The 19,956-nt window shown below is 41.7% G+C and overlaps 1 protein-coding gene across 2 annotated transcripts in view; it reads left to right on the top strand.

Annotated features, from left to right (window-relative positions):
* The window catches only part of Ccdc175 (coiled-coil domain containing 175), an 82,743-nt gene that overhangs the window by 8,622 nt on the left and 54,165 nt on the right, over nt 1-19,956 (top strand). For both annotated transcript variants that reach the window (XM_039112722.2, NM_001164400.1), the window contains exons 4-5: nt 9,234-9,369; nt 17,964-18,192. In XM_039112722.2, the coding sequence (XP_038968650.1) occupies nt 9,234-9,369; nt 17,964-18,192 (365 nt within the window). The remainder of the gene's footprint in view (nt 1-9,233; nt 9,370-17,963; nt 18,193-19,956) is intronic.

The following is a 19,956-nucleotide window of genomic DNA, read 5'->3' as shown; positions in this document are numbered from 1 at the left end:
CTAACTGACGTGATGTTCAGCTTGGTCAGTAGAGGACACTAGGAAGGTATGATAGAGGGAGAAGAGTTTCTTTTTTAGGTTCCAGCTGCCATTTTGGCAGACCCCTCCACTGCATGTGATGCCGGCATGCCTCGACCCTACAAGATTCAGTGCCTTCAATGTCCAGCCTATCCACTGCTCACAGAACCCACCCACTCTGTGAAGAACTTCAGTTGACTTTCCTTGAGCAGTTATGCTCTGTCTGTGTGGACAAGTCCTCTGGCACTCTAGGGCTATTTCCAGCAAAGTCCAGCACCTCAGCACTGCATAAATTTCTTTGACGTCCAAAAGACTACAACCTTCTAGCAATGTGCGCCTCTTAGGACTACAGCGGTTTCTTATTTCTCTAATCTTTGGTTGTGGTTAGTAGCTCTTTGTAATTAACTTTTGTTGTTGATCTTACTATTAATTAATATTCTATCGTCCAGCTGTATGCTAACTGGTACAATAAGGTTATATAATAAAGGAATGTGATTAGTGCCACATTAGTTTGAGGAAAAATATACAGTAATACGTCTACACAAGAAGAAAAGAGAGACGTAACACAATCTACATCAAAACGTGTTTAAACGTGTTTCTGTTTTCCTTCAGTTATTTTTCTTTATTTTCCAGATTGGGTTGTATTTCTATAAACAGGAAAAAATACGTTCGTAGGGAAAGTATATACCATATTAGCTTGTAAAGTCTTTGATGCGTGCTGCATGTGTAATTGAGAATGTTTACTTGGCTTTATATCATAAAGCCTCATGGCTGGCAGTGTGGTCTATGGACCAGCATTAGATACAACAAGGGAAGATGAATTAGAAATCAGAATCTCCAGGCATCCCCCAGACCCTGTTTGCCAGCAGAGCCTGCACTTGATCAGAATTTCCCACTGACAGAGAAGTGTGTTGGAGGCACAGAGTTTGAGGAGCTTGTTACTACAAACAATTTAACCAGTGACCTGGAGAAAGATATGCCGGGAAGGCGAGTACTAGTCTGAATCTCCTAGGGGAGCTGTCAGCTAGTCGCTTAGGATGCTGTTGTATCGGTGTGTGTTGGCCCCCTTGTCTATCACATGCTGGGTAATTCTCTAAACTTTAGAGTCTAAGTCCTTAAAGACTTAGAGCCTGTATTAGTTAGGGTTTTATTGCTGTGGACAGACACCATGACCAATAAAAGTTTTATAAAGGACAACATTTAACTGGGGCTGGCTTACAGGTTCAGAGGTTCAGTCCATTATCACCAGGCAGGAGCATGGCAGCATCCAGGCAGGCATGGTGCAGGAGCAGCTGAGAGTTCTATATCTTCATCCGAAGGAAGCCAGGAACAGACTCAGCATCTAAGGAAGAGCTAGGAAGAGGGTCTCCAAGCCCACCCCACAGTGACACACTTCCTCCAACAAGGCCACACCTTCTAATAGTGCCACTCCCTGGGCCAAGCATATGCAGACCATCACATTGCACTCCCTGGGCCAAGCATTTGCAAACCATCACAGAGCCTTTAGAATCTTTTTTTTTTTTCCGTCCAATATTTTTTTTTATTTTTTTTTTATTTTTTTTTTATTTTTTTTATTATCTTGAGTATTTCTTATATACATTTCAAGTGTTATTCCCTTTCCCGGTTTCCGGACAGACATCACCCTCCCCCCTCCCCTTCCTTGTGGGTGTTCCCCTCCCAAACCTCCCCCCATTGCCACCCTCCCCGCATAGTCTAGTTCACTGGGGGTTCAGTCTTAGCAGGACCCAGGGCTTCCCCTTCCACTGGTGCTCTTACTAGGATATTCATTGCTACCTATGGGGACAGAGTCCAGGGTCAGTCCATGTATAGTCTTTAGGTAGTGGCTTAGTCCCTGGAAGCTCTGGTTGCTTGACATTGTTGTACTTTTGGGGTCTCGAGCACCTTCAAGCTCTTCCAGTTCTTTCTCTGATTCCTTCAACGGGGGACCTATTCTCAGTTCAGTGGTTTGCTGCTGGCATTCGCCTCTGTATTTGCTGTATTCTGGCTGTGTCTCTCAGGAGCGATCTACATCCGGCTCCTGTCGGTCTGCACTTCTTTGCTTCATCCATCTTGTCTAATTGGGTGGCTGTATATGTATGGGCCACCTGTGGGGCAGGCTCTGAATGGGTGTTCCTTCAGTCTCTGTTTTAATCTTTGCCTCTCCCTTCCCTGCCAAGGGAATTCTTTTTCCTCATTTAAAGAAGGAGTGAAGCATTCACATTTTGATCATCCGTCTTGAGTTTCCTTTGTTCTAGGGATCTAGGGTAATTCAAGCATTTGGGCTAATAGCCACTTATCAATGAGTGCATACCATGTATGTCTTTCTGTGAGTGGGTTAGCTCACTCAGGATGATATTTTCCAGTTCCAACCATTTGCCTACGAATTTCATAAACTCGTTGTTTTTGATAGCTGAGTAATATTCCATTGTGTAGATGTACCACATTTTCTGTATCCATTCCTCTGTTGAAGGGCATCTGGGTTCTTTCCAGTTTCTGGCTATTATAAATAAGGCTGCGATGAACATAGTGGAGCACGTGTCTATTTTATATGTTGAGGCATCTTTTGGGTATATGCCCAAGAGAGGTATGGCTGGATCCTCAGGCAGTTCAATGTCCAATTTTCTGAGGAACCTCCAGACTGATTTCCAGAATGGTTTTACCAGTCTGCAATCCCACCAACAATGGAGGAGTGTTCCTCTTTCTCCACATCCTCGCCAGCATCTGCTGTCACCTGAGTTTTTGATCTTAGCCATTCTCACTGGTGTGAGGTGAAATCTCAGGGTTGTTTTGATTTGCATTTCCCTTATGACTAAAGATGTTGAACATTTCTTTAGGTGTTTCTCAGCCATTCGGCATTCCTCAGCTGTGAATTCTTTGTTCAGCTCTGAACCCCATTTTTTAATAGGGTTATTTGTTTCCCTGCGGTCTAACTTCTTGAGTTCTTTGTATATTTTGGATATAAGGCCTCTATCTGTTATAGGATTGGTAAAGATCTTTTCCCAATCTGTTGGTTGTCGTTTTGTCCTAACCACAGTGTCCTTTGCCTTACAGAAGCTTTGCAGTTTTATGAGATCCCATTTGTCGATTCTTGATCTTAGAGCATAAGCCATTGGTGTTTTGTTCAGGAAATTTTTTCCAGTGCCCATGTGTTCCAGATGCTTCCCTAGTTTTTCTTCTATTAGTTTGAGTGTGTCTGGTTTGATGTGGAGGTCCTCGATCCACTTGGACTTAAGCTTTGTACAGGGTGATAAGCATGGATCGATCTGCATTCTTCTACATGTTGCCCTCCAGTTGAACCAGCACCATTTGCTGAAAATGCTATCTTTTTTCCATTGGATGGTTTTGGCTCCTTTGTCAAAAATCAAGTGACCATAGGTGTGTGGGTTCATTTCTGGGTCTTCAATTCTATTCCATTGGTCTATCTGTCTGTCTCTGTACCAATACCATGCAGTTTTTATCACTATTGCTCTGTAATACTGCTTGAGTTCAGGGATAGTGATTCCCCCTGAAGTCCTCTTATTGTTGAGGATAGCTTTAGCTATCCTGGGTTTTTTGTTATTCCAGATGAATTTGCAAATTGTTCTGTCTAACTCTTTGAAGAATTGGATTGGTATTTTGATGGGGATTGCATTGAATCTGTAGATTGCTTTTGGTAAAATGGCCATTTTTACTATATTAATCCTGCCAATCCATGAGCATGGGAGATCTTTCCATCTTCTGAGGTCTTCTTCAATTTCTTTCCTCAGTGTCTTGAAGTTCTTATTGTACAGATCTTTTACTTGCTTGGTTAAAGTCACACCGAGGTACTTTATATTATTTGGGTCTATTATGAAGGGTGTCGTTTCCCTAATTTCTTTCTCGGCTTGTTTCTCTTTTGTATAGAGGAAGGCAACTGATTTATTTGAGTTAATTTTATACCCAGCCACTTTGCTGAAGTTGTTTATCAGCTTTAATAGTTCTCTGGTGGAACTTTTGGGATCACTTAAATATACTATCATGTCGTCTGCAAATAGTGATATTTTGACCTCTTCTTTTCCGATCTGTATCCCCTTGATCTCCTTTTGTTGTCTGATTGCTCTGGCTAGAACTTCAAGAACTATATTGAATAAGTAGGGAGAGAGTGGGCAGCCTTGTCTAGTCCCTGATTTTAGTGGGATTGCTTCAAGTTTCTCTCCATTTAGTTTAATGTTAGCAACTGGTTTGCTGTATATGGCTTTTACTATGTTTAGGTATGGGCCTTGAATACCTATTCTTTCCAGGACTTTTATCATGAAGGGGTGTTGAATTTTGTCAAATGCTTTCTCAGCATCTAATGAAATGATCATGTGGTTCTGTTCTTTCAGTTTGTTTATATGATGGATCACGTTGATGGTTTTCCTTATATTAAACCATCCCTGCATGCCTGGGATGAAGCCTACTTGATCATGGTGGATGATTGTTTTGATGTGCTCTTGAATTCGGTTTGCCAGAATTTTATTGAGTATTTTTGCGTCGATATTCATAAGGGAAATTGGTCTGAAGTTCTCTTTCTTTGTTGGGTCTTTGTGTGGTTTAGGTATAAGAGTAATTGTGGCTTCATAGAAGGAATTCGGTAGGGCTCCATCTGTTTCAATTTTGTGGAATAGTTTGGATAATATTGGTATAAGGTCTTCTATGAAGGTTTGATAGAATTCTGCACTAAACCCGTCTGGACCTGGGCTCTTTTTGGTTGGGAGACCTTTAATGACTGCTTCTATTTCCTTAGGAGTTATGGGGTTGTTTAACTGGTTTATCTGTTCCTGATTTAACTTCGGTACCTGGTATCTGTCTAGGAAATTGTCCATTTCCTGAAGATTTTCAAGTTTTGTTGAATATAGGTTTTTATAGTAAGATCTGATGATTTTTTGAATTTCCTCTGAATCTGTAGTTATGTCTCCCTTTTCATTTCTGATTTTGTTAATTTGGACGCACTCTCTGTGTCCTCTCGTTAGTCTGGCTAAGGGTTTATCTATCTTGTTGATTTTCTCAAAGAACCAACTTTTGGTTCTGTTGATTCTTTCTATGGTCCTTTTTGTTTCTACTTGGTTGATTTCAGCTCTGAGTTTGATTATTTCTTGCCTTCTACTCCTCCTGGGTGTATTTGCTTCTTTTTGTTCTAGAGCTTTTAGGTGTGCTGTCAAGCTGCTGACATATGCTCTTTCCTGTTTCTTTCTGCAGGCACTCAGCGCTATGAGTTTTCCTCTTAGCACAGCTTTCATTGTGTCCCATAAGTTTGGGTATGTTGTACCTTCATTTTCATTAAATTCTAAAAAGTTTTTAATTTCTTTCTTTATTTCTTCCTTGACCAGGTTATCATTGAGTAGAGCATTGTTCAATTTCCACGTATATGTGGGCATTCTTCCCTTATTGTTATTGAAGACCAGTTTTAGGCCGTGGTGGTCCAATAGCACGCATGGGATTATTTCTATCTTTCTGTACCTGTTGAGGCCCGTTTTTTGACCAATTATATGGTCAATTTTGGAGAAAGTACCATGAGGAGCTGAGAAGAAGGTATATCCTTTTGCTTTAGGATAGAATGTTCTATAAATATCCGTTAAGTCCATTTGGCTCATGACTTCTCTTAGTCTGTCTACATCTCTGTTTAATTTCTGTTTCCATGATCTGTCCATTGATGAGAGTGGGGTGTTGAAATCTCCCACTATTATTGTGTGAGGTGCAATGTGTGTTTTGAGCTTTAGTAAGGTTTCTTTTACATATGTAGGTGCCCTTTTATTTGGGGCATAGATATTTAGGATTGAGAGTTCATCTTGGTGGATTTTTCCTTTGATGAATATGAAGTGTCCTTCCTTATCTTTTTTGATGACTTTTAGTTGAAAATTGATTTTATTTGATATTAGAATGGCTACTCCAGCTTGCTTCTTCTGACCATTTGCTTGGAAAATTGTTTTCCAGCCTTTCACTCTGAGGTAATGTCTGTCTTTGTCTCTGAGGTGTGTTTCCTGTAGGCAGCAGAATGCAGGGTCCTCGTTGCGTATCCAGTTTGTTAATCTATGTCTTTTTATTGGGGAGTTGAGGCCATTGATATTGATAGATATTAAGGAATAGTGATTATTGCTTCCCGTTATATTCATATTTGGAAGTGAGGTTATGTTTGTGTGCTTTCATTCTCTTTGTTTTGTTGCCAAGATGATTAGTTTCTTGCTTCTAGGGTATAGCTTGCCTCCTTATGTTGGGCTTTACCCTTTATTATCCTTTGTAGTGCTGGACTTGTAGAAAGATATTGTGTAAATTTGGTTTTGTTATGGAATATCTTGGTTTCTCCATCTATGTTAATTGAGAGTTTTGCAGGATACAGTAACCTGGGCTGGCATTTGTGTTCTCTTAGGGTCTGTATGACATCTGTCCAGGATCTTCTGGCCTTCATAGTTTCTGGCGAAAAGTCTGGTGTGATTCTGATAGGTCTGCCTTTATATGTTACTTGACCTTTTTCCCTTACTGCTTTTAATATTCTTTCTTTATTTTGTGCGTTTGGTGTTTTGACAATTATGTGACGGGAGGTGTTTCTTTTCTGGTCCAATCTATTTGGAGTTCTGTAGGCTTCTTGTATGCCTATGGGTATCTCTTTTTTTAGGTTAGGGAAGTTTTCTTCTATGATTTTGTTGAAGATATTTACTGGTCCTTTGAGCTGGGAGTCTTCACTCTCTTCTATACCTATTATCCTTAGGTTTGATCTTCTCATTGAGTCCTGGATTTCCTGTATGTTTTGGACCAGTAGCTTTTTCTGCTTTACATTATCTTTGACAGTTGAGTCAATGATTTCTATGGAATCTTCTGCTCCTGAGATTCTCTCTTCCATCTCTTGAATTCTGTTGGTGAAGCTTGTATCTACAGCTCCTTGTCTTTTCTTTTGATTTTCTATGTCCAGGGTTGTTTCCATGTGTTCTTTCTTGATTGCTTCTATTTCCATTTTTAATTCTTTCAACTGTTTGATTGTGTTTTCCTGGAATTCTTTCAGGGATTTTTGTGATTCCTCTCTGTAGGCTTCTACTTGTTCTCTAAGGGAGTTCTTTATGTCTTTCTTGAAGTCCTCCAGCATCATGATCAAATATGATTTTGAAACTAGGTCTTGCTTTTCTGGTGTGTTTGGATATTCCGTGTTTGCTTTGGTGGGAGAATTGGGCTCCGATGATGCCATGTAGTCTTGGTTTCTGTTGCTTGGGTTCCTGCGCTTGCCTCTTGCCATCAGATTATCTCTAGTGTTACTTTGTTCTGCTATTTCTGACAGTGGCTAGACTGTCCTATAACCTGTGTGTCAGGAGTGCTGTAGACCTGTTTTCCTGTTTTCTCTCAGCCAGTTATGGGGACAGAGTGTTCTGCTTTCGGGCGTGTAGTTTTTCCTCTCTACAGGTCTTCAGCTGTTCCTGTGGGCCTGTGTCTTGAGTTCACCAGGCAGGTCTCTTGCAGGGGAAAAGCTGGTCCTACCTGTGGCTCCAAGGCTCAAGTTTGCTCGTGGGGCACTGCCCAAGTCCTCTCCGCTGTGGCAGCAACCGGGAAAATCCGCGCCGCTCCTTCCGGGAGCCTCCGTGCACCAGGGTTTCAGATGACGTCTGGTGTTTTCCTCTGGCGCCTGGATGTGCACAAAGTGCAGTCTCCTCTGGCTTCCCAGGCGTGTCCGCCTGTCTGAAGGTTCAGCTCTCCCTCCCACGGGATTTGGGTGCAGAGAACTGTTTATCCGGTCTGTTTCCTTCAGGTTCCGGCAGTGTCTCAGACGCAGGGGTCCTGCCGCTCCCGGGCCCTCCCCTATGGGAACCCAGAGGCCTTATACAGTTGCCTCTTGGGCCAGGGATGTGGGCAGGGGTGGGCAGTGTTGGTGGTCTCCTCCGCTCTGCAGCCTCAGGAGTGCCCACTTGATCAGGCGGTGAGGTCTCTCTCCCACGGGGTTTGGGAGCAGAGAGCTGCTGCGGTCCGGGATCCGCCGGTGTGGGACTTCCGGTAAACACAGGAAGTGCCCGGCCTTAGAGGAATTTTGCCTCTGTGTGTCCTGAGTTCACCAGGCAGGTTTCTTGCAGGGGAAAAGTTGGTCCTACCTGCAGTTCCAAGGCTCAAGTTTGCTCGTGGGGTACTGCCCAAGTCCTCCTCGCTGTGGCAGCAACCGGGAAGATCTGCGCCGCTCTTTCCAGGAGCCTCCGTGCACCAGGGTTCCAGATGGCGTTTGGTGTTTTCCTCTGGCGCCTGGATGTGCACAGAGTGCAGTCTCTTCTGGTTTCCCAAGCGTGTCCGCCTCTCTGAAGGTTCAGCTCTCCCTCCCACGGGATTTGGGTGCAGAGAACTGTTTATCTGGTCTGTTTCCTTCAGGTTCCGGCAGTGTCTCAGGCGCAGGGGTCCTGCCGCTCCCGGGCCCTCCCCTACGGGAACCCAGAGGCCTTATACAGTTGCCTCTTGGGCCAGGGATGTGGGCAGGGGTGGGCAGTGTTGGTGGTCTCCTCCGCTCTGCAGCCTCAGGAGTGCCCACTTGATCAGGCGGTGAGGTCTCTCCGAGCCTTTAGAATCTTAAGGTTCCCACTGTTGTACTAGTTTGAGATTTATTTACAGATAACTACATATTATATTGGGTTCTCCAGAAGAGAGGATTTAAGGCAATGGCTTTTGCACCATTATGTTTTTTGGGTGTATAATCTAAAGGGAAGGGTGTAATGAGAAGACCAATAATAGGAGAAGAGGAGAGCCAGCCTGGCATTATAATTTGGGCTGCAGCTAGGCACAATTAATTAATGATGAGAACACACCTCAGTAGAGTTACTTCTTCTCAATGACACCCACTGGTGAGAGGGAGGAAGTCAGTACCTATTCCCTGCTTCCTTTAACCAGTGATCCAATGCTTGTTCCTCCTCCTGAGCTTTCTGAACATGTATACATAGTATGGTGCCTAAAACAAATACTTTGTTAGAGACAATGGGAAGTCCTAGGCAGGAGGTAAGAAGGGTGTAGGGCCAGTGGGAATCAGCTGCTGTAAGACTGTGCCTGTGAAGCTTTTCAGATCATGGAAGCTGGTTATATCATAACAGCCACAGAAGTTCGTAAGACTCGGAAGGTCCAAAGTGGTAAGTTCAAAGTGCTTGGTACAGAAACATAATGAAAATAATATGTCGATGAAAGGCAGTTCTCCTTGGGGTAGGAAAACCATCTTGTGTTGTACCCTTCCTCCAATGATGGTCACATTTTCACTTGCTTTGAAGAGTGTATCTTGGAAGCTCGCAGACTCAATATCTTAGAGATAAGTCAAGTGAAAGGAAAGATCGAGAAGACGAATGATGAAATAAAGTTTCTAAACGACAAAATAATTGAGCTGAAGAACATGAATGAAGCTCTGGGGTAGGTATTTCTTAATTCAGTGTTTGAGAAACTGAGAGTGTTCACTGCAAACGATGTATTTATTTCCAAGCTCCTACCAAGTTTCCTACCAAGGTTGAAACTCAGTGTTTTAATGGAATGAAGTTTGCAACCCCACCGTGCTCCAATAATTCCTTGTTGCAATTTTCTTGTAAGTACATATTAGGCCGGTTATGTTCTATCCAGTTTATTTCATGAAAGATCTTCAATTGTACTTATAATTCAATAGGAAGATGAGGTTGGTTCCTCGGAAAGACTTCCAGGGTTTGAGTATAGTTAAATGAGACTATGTATGTAACTGGCTTGAGACCTGCCAGAACCCTTTCTTTATTTCTAAGCTGTTGTCTTGGGCCAATGCTTCCTCCCTGGGCTTCCCATGCTCTGTCTGTAAAACAGAATTCAGAGCTCTTGACCCAACATAGTCTATAAGAGGAAGATTTATTCTAAAGTGAGAAAACAATATAAGGCTTGAAGAATAAGTTCTCACCGTGAGCAGACTTGCAAGACTAATGCATAAATATTAGAATGTTGATGTTCTATACTGAGAAACCTCCCACCCCCATCATAGCAGGGAAATTAGTGCACAGGGACTCATCAGATCTCAAGACCCTCACATGTTCTTCCCAAAGTAGACCCTCAGAACACCTGCCCTGGGAGAGGTGTCAGGAATGAGACTCATAAGACTGAGGCATAGTGAATATTCTAACCGTTACTAAGGAGTCACAGTGCAGTTTATGCATGGACTGCACTGGCCATCATTTCTAGGGATAGCTATAAACTGGACTATTTCTAAACCAACAACCAGAAATGGAATGTGCAGCTAGACACATCAAGTGACGCCCCACCATTCTGCTCCTGTAAATTTGGGGCTTTTGCATGAGCAGCAGGATCCTGAGAAGGCTTAAAGCCTTAAAGGCTTAAAGAAAATTAAAACACAGAATTTGGTAGGTCTACCAGGAAGTAGGGTGGGGTTGAAGGTCAACATTTCTTTATTATTTTATTTGTTTACATTTCGAATGTTGTCTCCCTTCCCAGTCTCCCCTTCATGAACCCCCACTATCTCCCCCTCCCCATTGCCTATGATAGGGTGCTCCCCCCATCCACCTCACCCCTCTAGCATCCCCCTTCTCTGGGACATCAAGCTTCCACAGGACCATGCACCTCCCCTCTCCCCTCTCAAGGCAGTCCTCTGCTGCATATGTAGCAAGAGCCATGGACCAGTACATGTATGCACTTTGGTTGGTGGTTACTTTGGTTGGTGGGAGCTCTGAGGGATCCAGTTAGTTAGTCTTCCTATGGGGTTGCAATCCCCTTCAGCTCCTTCAGTCCATTCCCTAACTCTTCCATTGGGGTCCCTGGGCTAAGTCCAATGGTTGGCTATGAGGATCTGCATTTGTATTAGTCAGGGGCTGGCAGAGCCTCTCAGAGAACAGCCATACCAGGCTCCTGTCTGCAAGCATATCTTGGCATCAGCAATAGCGTCAGGGTTAGGTGTCTGCAGGTGGGATGGATCCCTAGATATGGCAGGGTCTAAAAGGCCTTTAATCCAGTCTCTGCTCCATTTTTGTCTCTGTGTTTCCTTTAGACAGTAACAATTCTGGATTAAAAATTTGAGATCGGTGGGTGGCCCCATAACTCTACTGGGAGGTGTCTCATCAGGTTCTTTCTCCCTGAAGTTTGACACTTCAACTAATATCATCCCTATTGGGTCCTGACAACCTCTTGCATCTCTGGTGTCTGGGACTTTCTAGTGGTTCCCCATATTCTCAGCCCCCCCCCCCCGCTGCTTTGTTTATTCATTCTCCTGACCCTCTGTACTTCTGTCTCTTCCCAGATCTGATCCTGCCCCCCTCTTCCCTCCCCCTTCTCGCCCACCCAGAGTCCTCCCTCCTTTTGCCTCCTGTGATTATTTTGTTCCCCATTCTAAGTGGGATTGAAGCAACCATACTTTGACTTTACTTCTTGTTAAGCTTCATATGGTCTGTGAGTTGTATCATGGGCATTCTAAGATTTGGACTAATATTCACTTCTCAGTGAGTACATACCATATATGTCCTTCTAGGTCTGGGTTACCTCACTGAGGATGATATTTTCTAGTTCCATCCATTTGCCTGAAAATTTTGTGAAGTCCTCACTTTTAATAGCTGAGTAGTATTCCATTGCACAGATATACCAAATTTTCTGTATCCATTCTTCTGTTGAGGGACATCTGGGTTGTTTCTAGCTATTATAAATAAAGCTGCCATGAACATAGTGGAGCATGTGTCATTGTGATATGGTGGAGCATATTTTGGGTATATGCCCAGGAGTGGTATAGCTGGGTTCTCAGGTAGAACTATTTCCAATTTTCTGAGGAACCACCAAGTTGATTTCCAAAGTGATTGTACCAGCTTGCAATCCCATCAGCAATGGAGGAGTGTTTCTCTTTCTCCACATTCTTGCCAGCATCTGCTGCCATCTGAGTTTTTTTTTTATCTTAGCCATTCTGATTGGCATGAGGTGGAATCTCAGGGTGGTTTTGATTTGCATTTGCCTGATGACTAATGATGTTGAACATTTCTTGCTTCTCAGCCATTCAAAACTGAGAATGTTTTGTTTAGATCTGCACCTCTTCTTTTAATTGGGTTATTTGGTTCTCTGGAGTCCAACTTCTTTAGTTCTTTGTGTTTTTTGGATATATGCCCTCTATAAGATGTAGGGTTGGTAAAGATCTTTTCCCAATCTATTGGTTGCCATTTTGTTGTCCTGTTGACAGTGTTCTTTGCCTTACAGAAGCTTTTTTAGTTTCCTGAGGTCCCATTTGTCAATTGTTGATCTTATAGCCTGTGCCATTTGTTGTTCTGTTCAGGAAATTTCCCCCTATGCTGATGTGTTCAACGTTCTTTCCCACTTTCTCTTCTATTAGATTCAGCATATCTGGTTTTGTGTGGAGGTCCTTGATCCACTTGGACTTGAGCTTTGTACAAGGAGATAAAAATGGGTCAATTTGCATTCTTCTACATGAAGGCCTCTAGTTAGACCAGCACCATTTGTTGAAAATGTTTGCTTTTTTACACTATGATTTTGGCTTCTTTGTCAAATATCAGCTGTAGAGAATTGTTTTCACTATCCTGGGTTTGTTGTTATTGCATATGAAGTTGAGAAATGCTCTTTCTATCTCTGTGAAGAACTGAGTTGGGGACTATATTGAATCTGCAGATAGCTTTTGGTAAGATGGCCATTTTCACTATGTTAATCCTACTGGTCCATGACATGGAGATCTTTCCATCTTCTAAGGTCTTCTTTGATTTCTTTCTTCAGAGACTTGAAGTTCTTGTCACGCGGATCTTTCACTTGCTTGGTTATAGTCACACCAATATATTTTACATTATTTGGGACTATTGTAAAGGGTGTTGTTTCCTAATTTCTTTCTCAACCTGTTTAATCTTTGTGAAGAAGAAAGCTAATCTTTTGTTTGAGCTAATTTTATATTCAGCTACTTTGCTGAAGTTGTTTATCAGGTGTAGAAGTTCTCTGGTAGGATTTTTGGGGTCATTTGTGTATACTATCATATCATCTGCAAATAGTGATACCTTAACTTCTTTCTTTCCAATTTGTATCCCTCTGACCTACTTTTGTTGTCTAATTGCTCTAACTAGAACTTTGAGTACTATATTGAATAGGTAGGAAGAGAGTAGGCAGCCTTATCTGTCTCTGATTTTACTGTGACTGCTTCAAGTTTCTCTCCACTCAGTTTGATGATAGCTATTGGTTTGGTGTATATTGCTTGTATTATGTTTGGGTATGTGTCTTGAATTCCTGATCTTTCCAAGACTGTTAACATGAAGGGTGTTGTATTTTGTCAAAGGCTTTTTCAGCATCTAATGAGATGATCATGTGATATTTTTGAGTTTGTTTATACAGTGAATTACATTGACAGGTATTTCATATATTGAACTATCCATGCATTCCTGGGATGAAACCTACTTGATCATGGTTAATGATTGTTTTCATGTGCTTTTGAATTCATCTTATGAGTATTTTATTGAGTATTTTTGTATCAATATTCCTAAGTGAAATTGGTCTGAAGTTCTCTTTATTTGTTGGGTCTTTGTGTGGTTTAGGTATCAGTGTAACTTCATAGTATGAATTAGGTAATGTTCCTTCTATTTCTACTTTGTGGAATAATTTGAGAAGTATTGGTATTAGGTCTTCTTAGAAGGTCTGAGAGATTTCTGCACTAAAACCATCTGTCCCTGGGCTTTTTTTGGTTGAAAGACTTTTAATGACTACTTCTATTTCCTTAGGGGTCACAGGACTGTTTAGTTTATCTGATCCTGATTTAACTTTGGTACTTGGTATCTGTCTAGAAAATCATCCATTTCATCTAGATTTTCAGTTTGTTGAATATAGGCTTTTGTAATAGGATCTGATGATTTTTTTTTAATTTCTTCAGTTTCTGTTGTTATGTCTCCCTTTTCATTTATGATTTTGTTAATTTGAATACTTTCTCCATAGCCTTTAGCTAGTTTGGCTAAGTGTTTATCTATCTCATTGATTTTCTCAAAGAACCAGCTCCTAGTTTTTGTTAATTCTTTGTATCATTCTTTATGTTTCTAATTGATTGATTTCAGCCCTGAGTTTGATTATTTCCTGCTGTCTACTCCTTTTGTGTTATTTTCTTTTTGTTTTAGAGCTTTCAGGTGTACTGTTAAGTTGCTAGTGTAGGATATCTCCAATTTCTTTATGAAGTCAGTGCTATGAATTTTCCTTAGTACTGCTTTCATTGTGTCCCATAAATTTAGTTATGCTGTGTGTTCATTTTTGTTAAATTCTAAAATGTCTTTTAATTTATTTCTTCTCTAGTCAAGTTGTAGTTCAGTAGAAAGTTGTTCAGTTTCCATGAGTATGTAGACTTTCTGTTGTTTTTGTTGTTATTGAAAACCAGTCTTAGTCCATGGTGATCTGATAGAATGGATGGGATTATTTCAATCTCCTTGTGTCTGTTGAAGCTTGTTTTGTGTCCATTTATATGATCAGCTTTAGAGAAGGTATCTTGAGGTGCTGAGAAGAAGATATATTCTTTTGTTTTAGAGTGAAATGTTTTGTGGATATCTGTTAAATCCATTTGGTTCATAAATTATGTTAGTTTTACTGTGTCTCTGCTTTGTTTCTGTTTCCATGACGTGTCCATTAGTGAGAGTGGAGTGTTGAAGTCTCCCACTATTATTGAGTGAGCCTTTGAATTTGTGTGTAACATTTCTTTTACAAATGTGTGAGCCTCTGCATTTGGGGCATAGACATTCAGGATTGAGAGTTCATCTTATGTTTTTTTTTTCCTTTGATGATTATGAAGTGCCTCTCTCTATTTCTTTTGATAACTTTTGGTTGAAAGTCTATTTTATTGGATATTAGAATGGCCACTCAGCTTGTCTCTTGTGATCATTTGCTTGGAAAAAATTTTTTCCAACTTTTTACTCTGGCATAGTATCTGTCTTTGTCACTGAGGTGTATTTCCTGAATGCAGCAAAATGCTGGGTTCTGTTTATGTATCCAGTCTGTTTGCCTATGTCTTTTTATTGGGAAATTGAGTCCATTGATGTTGAGAGATATCAAAGACCAATAATTGTTGGTTCCTGTTATTTTTGTTGTTAGAGGTGGTATTATATTTGTGTGGTTCTCTTCTTTTGGGCTTGTTGTGAGATGGTTAATTTCTTGATTTTTCTTCAGTATAGTTTCCCTCTTTGTGTTGGAATTTTCCTTCTAGTATCCTCTGTAGGGCTGGATTAGTGGAAAGATATCATTTAAATTTGGTTTTGTCATAGACTGTCTTGGTTCCTCCATCTATGGTGATTTAGAGTTTTGCTGAGTATAGTAGTCTGGGCTGACATTTTTGTTCTCTTATGGCATACATGACATCTGTCTAAGATATTCTGACTTTTAGAGTTTCTGTTGAGAAGTCTGGTGTGATAGTCATAGGTCTGCCTTTATATGTTACTTGGCCTTTTTCCCTTACCACTTTCAATATTCTGTGTTCTGTGTATTTAGTGTTTTGATTGTTATGTGACATGAGGACTTTTTTCCTCGTCCAATCTATTTGGTGTTCTGTAGGCTTCTTGTATGTTTATGCCCTTATCTGTTTCTTTAGGTTAGGGACATTTTCTTCTATAATTTTGTTAAAGATGTTTTCTGACCCTTTGAATTGGGAATCTTCATTTTCTTCTATTTCTATTATTCTTTTTTTTTTATTTCTATTACTCTTAGGTTTGGTCTTTTCATTGTGTCCTTAATTTCCTGGATGTTTTGGATTAGGCACTTTTTGCACTTTGTGTTTTCTTTGACTATTGTGTCAATATTGTCTATGGTATCCTCTATGCCTGAGATAAATCTCTTGTATTCTGTGGTGATGCTTGTGTCTGGAACTCCTGATCTCTTTCCTAGGTTTTCCATCTCCAGGGTTGCCTCCCTTTGTGACTTCTTTATTGTTTCTATTTCCATTTTTAGATCCTGAGTAGTTTTGTTTAATTCCTTCACCTATTTAATTGTATTTTTCTGTATTTATTTAAGGGATTTATATGTTTCCTCTTTAAGGGCTTCTATCTGTTTACCTGTGTTCTCCTGTATTTCTTTAAGGGAGTTATTTATGTCTTCCTTAAAGTCCTCTATAACCTTCATGAAATGGAATTTTAGGTCAGAAGCTTGCGTGTTATGTTACCCAGGGATTGCCATAGTGGGAGAACAGGGTTCTGATGGTGCCAAGTGACATTGGTTTCTCTTGCCTATGTTCTTGTGATTGCCTCTTGCCATCTGGTTATTGCCTGACCTTGCTATTCTCTGAATGGAGCTTGTTCCTCCTTGTATGAAGTTGGAGCTCTGTGACCTGGGTTAGAACAATCCTTCTGGGGGGCATCAGTGTTGTATCTGGTTAGGGGGCTTCCTGTGTCCCTAGTTAGGGTAGGCCTCCTGTGACCCTGGCTACAGCAGATCTTATGTGACCCTGGTTAGGGCAGACCTCCTGGGAGTCAGGCTGACTCTAGGTGTGGGCAGGTGGGCTGGAGCACCCAAATTGCCCCAGGCCAAGTTGCAGACCACAAAGTGGTCAACATTTCTAATAGATTCTGAATGACACTTATCCTGCAGGTCCAACACAGCAGGAGCATCTCTGCTGTAGATAAATTTTTAGGGAAAGATGAGGTACAAATAGAGAGTGGTGAATTGATGAGATGGAACTGTCTGTAATCATCCCCTGTTGCTTCTATGTTTCCAAGGTAGATGCATTATCCAGGGTCTCACGGGCTCTGATGACTTGTTGTGAGACTCTTTCACCTCACTGCTTAGCATCTAGAAAGTATGGAGGCCATACTTGTGTATGCTTTCCTCAGACCTATATCTTGTTTGTGAATGCACTCTTCTTAAACCACCACCACCACTACATCCATGACTACCACCACCATGACCACCATAACTACTACCACCATAACTATCACCACCACCACCACCATGTCCACCACTAACATCACCACCATGACTACCACCACCACCACATCTGCCATCCCACAACCACCACAATGACCACCACCACCACTATTACAACCATTATCACCATTAAGACCACCACCACTACCACCATGACTACCACCACCATAACTATCACAAACAGGTTTTTGGTTTTAGGTGTTTGCTTGCTTGTTTTTGTTTTGTTTTGTTTTGCTTGACTTGGTTTCTTTCTTGGACTAATTCTCTGTCCAGGTTTCCCATACTTGGCCCACAAAGCAGCCACTAACTCACTCCCTCACCAAGCTCCTTTGTGATGTTTGGCCTCTGCCAAAAAAAAAAAAAAAAAAAAAAAAAAAAAAAAAAAAAAAAAGCCTCCCAACATCCCATGTCTACCCCTCCCCCAACCCTAAGTCTCTAACCCATAGAGTTAGAGTAAACACTAGGAAAGATGTTTATGTTCCACAAGAAATGGCATCAGTTATTCCCACTTTCAATATTGTGTTCCATATTTCTCCCAGAATTCAGTTCTTCCTCAGGGAGGTGTAGCCCACAGTGCACGTGTGAGGTGCACAACTCATTTTGTGCTGAGAATCAGGTCTCAAGAATCATCTGAGAAGTAGAGATGGCTGCAGCCTCCTCTTTCTCTAGGTTCTGTCCAGGGGAAGGCTAGATTTCTCTTGGGCCAACCCTTGGAGCTTTGGTATCAGGGTAACTAGAAACATACTAGAATGATTACCTTTCTTTGGTTTAATGACCTACCTGCAAACATCCATCTGCTCACATTCCATTCACCTTGTTCCAAATGACTTTGGACTCATTGACTCAAATGACTTTAAGCCAAAACAATATCCTGGCACATGGGGCTAGCTAGGTAGGGTGAGGTGGGGCCAGGTGACTGACATTTTAGCAGTGGCTTAAGAAGTTGCAAAGTGGACACTTATTCTGTTACTTTATATCCTTATTGAGTTTAAATGTAAACCACAGAGACAATGAGAAAGTAAGTATGTCTTAGAGCATCCTTCTGATGTCACTGTAGCGTCTGAATTCCTTCCTTTACTAAGTATCATCCTTCTATGTCAAGATTCATTCTGCTCTCCTAGGATAAAGCAAGTGGAGCTGGCGAAGCAGCATGCAAAGTTTGTCCTGCTCCTGAACCAAACTTTGGAAGAGAAAGCCGTAGCAACCATTTGCATAAATGACACCTATACCAGAATAAAATTCGAGAAAGAAGAAATAGGACTCCAAAAACAATGTCTGCAAGATGCAACTGACTTAATTGAAAAACATAAGCAAGAGCATAGGAAAAAGAAAGAACGTTTGGCTGAACGTGTAAGTGGTGGGACTCATTATTTTTAAATTCAGAATTGACTTGACCCAGAGGCATCAATGGGACGTTTTCTTTGTCCTCCTGACTAGGTGGTAAGTGACCATTAGGATTGGCCTTGGGGGACTTCTGAACAGCACTGGTGTGAGAAACTCATGGTTTGTTTGTTTGTGGAGCCTCTTGGAGAAGACATTCGGTTATGCACATTCATTCTGCTCACAGAACAGAGTCCAATGCAGGGTCCATGACTCTTTAGTGGCCTTGTGTCAATGTAGAGCTGAGGAATTTACCACCTTTTATCTAGTTCCACTTTTGTATAGACAGAACCTAGGAGTTTAAATGTAATACCTGTGATGCCTGTTTTCCAGCTGCAGCAACCCGAGACAGGAGTAGGCTTCAGATGGGCTGCCAGACCCTAGTGTGCAAAAAGCAAACTGTATTATGAAGCCAGCAATTTCCAGAGGTCGGAGGCAGAGGTAGTCACTGCCTCTCCTGTCCCTGTAGAGGTCACACACCTGCTGTGCTGTGTTGATTGAGCTCACTATCCAACTGTCCTTTTATTTCTCAAGGTGCCTTGGTTGCTCTGGAAAAGGTAGAGCTGTCTCCATTCTTACTGTACAGACAGGAGCTAGGTCAAGATGGAAACAGCTGTGTCACGTATAGTTTTATAAACATGCTTGCTCCTTTGCCCAGCTTAGCTCCACCAATGGCCTCCTCAGTGTCATTCAGCTCCACCAACAGGCAGCTAGCCATTTTTCCCGGGAGCTGTGATTGCTTCCACAGCCCCTCACAGTTAGCTTCACTAAGCTGCTAACAACTGTCCCGGCTGCGACCATCCTCTCCAGCTCACCTACACGCCATGGATAGAAAACACTAGTTTTATCATTTTATAACTAGCCAGAATTTCCTTCCCTAATCTTATCAATTAGCTCCCTCCATCCTACTCATCCCCCACTCACGGCAGAGACTACAAGGCAGGGACCCCAGGATCTTCATGTCTGCAGCTTCCTCCTCACTCCAAAGCCTACTCTGAAAAACCTTTCTCCTCATACCTTCTCCTGGGACCCGGAAGTCCCACCCCTTTCCCTTCTCCCAGCAATTGGCTTCTGCCTCCTTTATTGACACAATCAAGAACCAATTAGGGAATCAACACTCCGGCCACACAGCTTCAGAGCTTTGGCTGTGTCCTTTCCAAAGTGAGAGAGCTCCTAAGCTCAGGGACTGTCAACATTTAGACCCGGAGCCACCAGTTTTCACATTCAGACCCAGGAAATCAAGCAAGTTTAAACAATGCAGCATTTAATAGGAAGGAAAGAAGGAAGGTTAATTTACTACACGGCTTTTTAAAATTTATGGGTTTTCTCCCCAATTTTCAATAAAAAGTCTCTATCACTGAATTTCACTCATATGTATCTGTATCCTGGCGGAGAGATTACGATCACATTCGTTCAAAGTCGCTGCGCTACAACAAAGAGGTTGGAGGCATAAAGGAAAAGCCAGTCAGCCAGACATAAGTGTTCACAGTTTTAATCCACTATGCTACCTTATGCCTTTCTGCTCATTGTTGCCTTGTTCTTGACCACTCAGTTCGCTGAAAAACTATGTTTGATTTTTTAGTAAGAGCCACTCATTCCTCCAGAGTCTGACATGTGACAAGATGTTTGATTTTGGTAGAAATAGTAAAAAGTATCCAAGAATATAAGCTGCCCTGTCTTCATTGACTTTGTACGTGCCACTCCTAGCTGGGTTTTATTTTCCATTAGGTAGTA

Source organism: Rattus norvegicus, chromosome 6 (assembly GCF_036323735.1).
Source record: "Rattus norvegicus strain BN/NHsdMcwi chromosome 6, GRCr8, whole genome shotgun sequence".
NCBI classification, from domain to species: Eukaryota; Metazoa; Chordata; class Mammalia; order Rodentia; family Muridae; genus Rattus; species Rattus norvegicus.
This window is presented reverse-complemented; position numbering and strand designations above follow the sequence as displayed.